The 2,953-nt window shown below is 41.7% G+C and overlaps 1 protein-coding gene across 1 annotated transcript in view; it reads right to left on the bottom strand.

The window, feature by feature from the left end:
* Window positions 1–234: 234 nt before the first annotated feature.
* Window positions 235–2,953, bottom strand: part of LOC106875765 (ATP-dependent Clp protease proteolytic subunit, mitochondrial) — a 3,857-nt gene continuing 1,138 nt past the window's right edge. Inside the window, exons 2-5 of the mRNA XM_014924024.2 lie at window positions 2,619–2,786; window positions 1,497–1,593; window positions 1,180–1,367; window positions 235–423 (exon numbers count right to left, since the gene is read on the bottom strand). Coding sequence (XP_014779510.1) covers window positions 250–423; window positions 1,180–1,367; window positions 1,497–1,593; window positions 2,619–2,786 — 627 coding nt within the window. The 3' untranslated portion in view covers window positions 235–249. The remainder of the gene's footprint in view (window positions 424–1,179; window positions 1,368–1,496; window positions 1,594–2,618; window positions 2,787–2,953) is intronic.

The raw sequence follows: 2,953 nt of genomic DNA, 5'->3' as shown, positions 1-2,953 counted from the left end.
AGTTAAGGGGTCTTGTCTTGCAAGTTATTTGCTGACCTCACCAGATGTTGGTGTTAAGCCAAATGATAGATTCTGCTAAAAATACCCATGTGATCCATCTTCAGGTTTTTTTCTTTTACTCCACTAATTCATCATCATCATCATCAACGTTTAATGTCCGTTTTCCATGCTGGCATGGGTTGGATGATTTGACTGAGGTCTGGAAAGCCAGAAGGCTGCACCAGGCTCCAATCTGATCTGGCAAGGTTTCTACAGCTGGATGCCCTTCCAACCATTGAAAATACTGACTAAGTATTTTTCCCAAGCTCTGAACTTACCAATGTTTTCCAATGGCTGTTTGGTGTGTTTTACATACAAGTTATTCAGCTGTGACTTTAGTTTCAGGATCTCTTCAGCATGGATCATGATATCTGTAGCTTTACCCTGGTAAAAATAAAACGAAACAACAGAAAAAAAAAATATTAGAACAATGTCATCAGCCCAGCTGTACTTCGCTTCAACATGCATATTTCTTTATTCTTTTACTTGTTTCAGTCATTTGACTGTGGCCATGCTGGAGTACTGTCTTTAGTCACATAAATCAACCCAAGGACTTATTCCTTGTAAGCCTAGTACTTATTCTATGGTCATGTGTTGCGAATGGATGAGAACAGCAGTGTGAAAAAGTGTCACACCCTAGCAGTTGAGGGAGACCCAGAAAGACCTGGGATGACATGGTGAAGCACGCCCTTCGAACACTGGGCCTCACCGAGGCAATGAAAAGTGACGGAGATCTTTGGAGATATACTGTACTTGAGAAAACCCGGCAAGCCAAGTGAGACCATAACTATGGCCTATGCCAGTGCTATATAACCAGCCCATTTAAGAGTACCCTCTTAAATGGCACATAAAAAAAACCTTTTTGAGCATGGCTGTTGCCAGTACCGCCTGACTTGCCTTTGTACCAGTGGCACGTAAAAGCACCCACTACACTCTCAGAGTGGTTGGCGTTAGGAAGGGCAACCAGCTGTAGAAACTCTGCCAAATCAGATTGGAGCCTGGTGTAGACATCTGGATCACCTGTCCTCAGTCAAATCGTCCAACCCATGCTAGCATGGAAAGTGGACGTTAAATGATGATGATGATGATGATGATATATATATATATATATGTATGTTATAGCAAGGTACAATTACTTACCCCAACTTGTCCTGAAGGTTGATGAATCATAATTCTAGAATTTGGCAATGAATGCCTCATTCCTGGTGTTCCTGCCGACAATAGCAGTGATGCCATGCTACAGGCCTGACCAACGCACCACGTTGCGATAGGCGGCTGCACATACTGCATTGTGTCATAAATACCGAGACCAGCTGTTACTGAACCACCTGTAAATACAGAAATCGAGGGAAATTAAGTTGAGATGGAAGCATAACCATGATTGTGCCTATGGCCTATGGTATCTAATTCAAAGAAAGGAAGGAAGGAAGAAAGAAAGAGTTACTGTTGCTTCTTACCTGGGCTGTTGATGTACATGTGAATGGCTTTCTTGCTACTCTCAGACTGCAAGAAAAGAAGTTGTGCAACAACAAGGCTGGATAAATCATCAGTGACCTAAGTGGAAGAGGACGGAGAAAGAAAAGGAGTCAGAAAAACCAATCAAGTGTGAAATGTTTGTTTGTTTGTGAGTTTATTGATGTAACTATACAAAATAATCTATACAGGAGTGGCTGTTGGGTAAGGAGCTTGCTGATTACCAACCACATTGGTTCCAGATTCAGTCCCTCTGCGTGGCACCTTGGGCAAGTGTCTTCTACTATAGCTTCGGGCCGACCAAAGCCTTGTGAATGGATTTGTTAGATGGAAACTGAAAGAAGCCCGTAGTATGTGTGTGTGTGTGTGTGTGTGCGGGTGTCTGTGTTTGTCTCCACACCATCGTTTGACAACCGATGTTGATGTGTTCATGTCCCCATAACTTAGTGGTTCAGCAAAAGTGACTGATAGAATAAGTACCTAGAGCAATGTGGAATGAAGTGTTTTGCTCAAGAACACAATGTGCAGCTGGTCTCGAAATCAAACCGACAAGCGTCCCAATTCTGAGTGCAACATGCCTAGCCCCTGGGCCATGTGCCTTCACACACACACACACACACATACATACATTTAGTAATCCTTTGCCATATCGCAGTTCACCTATCGTGCCCTCAGCACATTGCTGATTTTTCTGGCTAATATATGTAAATTTATATCACGGACTCCTCAGTATATCGCTGGTATCTGCAGCCAATAGGTATTTATATCTTTTTAGATTTTAATTATTTCTCTGGGAGGTTTTGGAATGCAAAACCTGCTATAGTTGAGGGATTACTGTACATACATAACAGGTAACCACAGTTTTCATCTACCAAATCCACCAACAAGGCATTGGTTAGCCTGGTGCTATAGCAAAAGACATTTGCCCAATGTGACACACAGTGGGACTGAACCTGAAACCATGTGGTTACAAAGCAAGCTATTTATTCACATAGCCATTCCTAATTTTCAAGGTATTTTCCAACATGTCTTCCATGTCCCAAAATACAAGTGTTTTGGAAATATTTTGGTGAAGAAAAACAGAAAATGAAATGGTGACGACATACTGGTCCCATAATGCAGATAATTCTTTCTTTCAAGAGTCTGGAGAAAATGTCGTAAGCTCTTTCCCCTCTTCCTGTTGATTCAATGACAATAGGAACCATTGGATGACAGGTCTTGGAGGACATATGAATGGTTCTTCGAATAATGGAACATTGCCGTGGTAGGACGGTCTGTTGAAAAGAAAGAAAGAATGAAAGAAGGAGATGAAAAGGGAGAAAGAAGAAAATATAAGTTTGTTTTGTAACATTGGTTTCAAATTTTGGCACAAGGCCAGCAATTTCAGGGGAAGGATATTATATTGACCCCAGAGGGTCAATGGTACTTATTTTATCGACCC

Source organism: Octopus bimaculoides, chromosome 8, assembly GCF_001194135.2.
Source record: "Octopus bimaculoides isolate UCB-OBI-ISO-001 chromosome 8, ASM119413v2, whole genome shotgun sequence".
Taxonomy (NCBI): Eukaryota; Metazoa; Mollusca; class Cephalopoda; order Octopoda; family Octopodidae; genus Octopus; species Octopus bimaculoides.
This window is presented reverse-complemented; position numbering and strand designations above follow the sequence as displayed.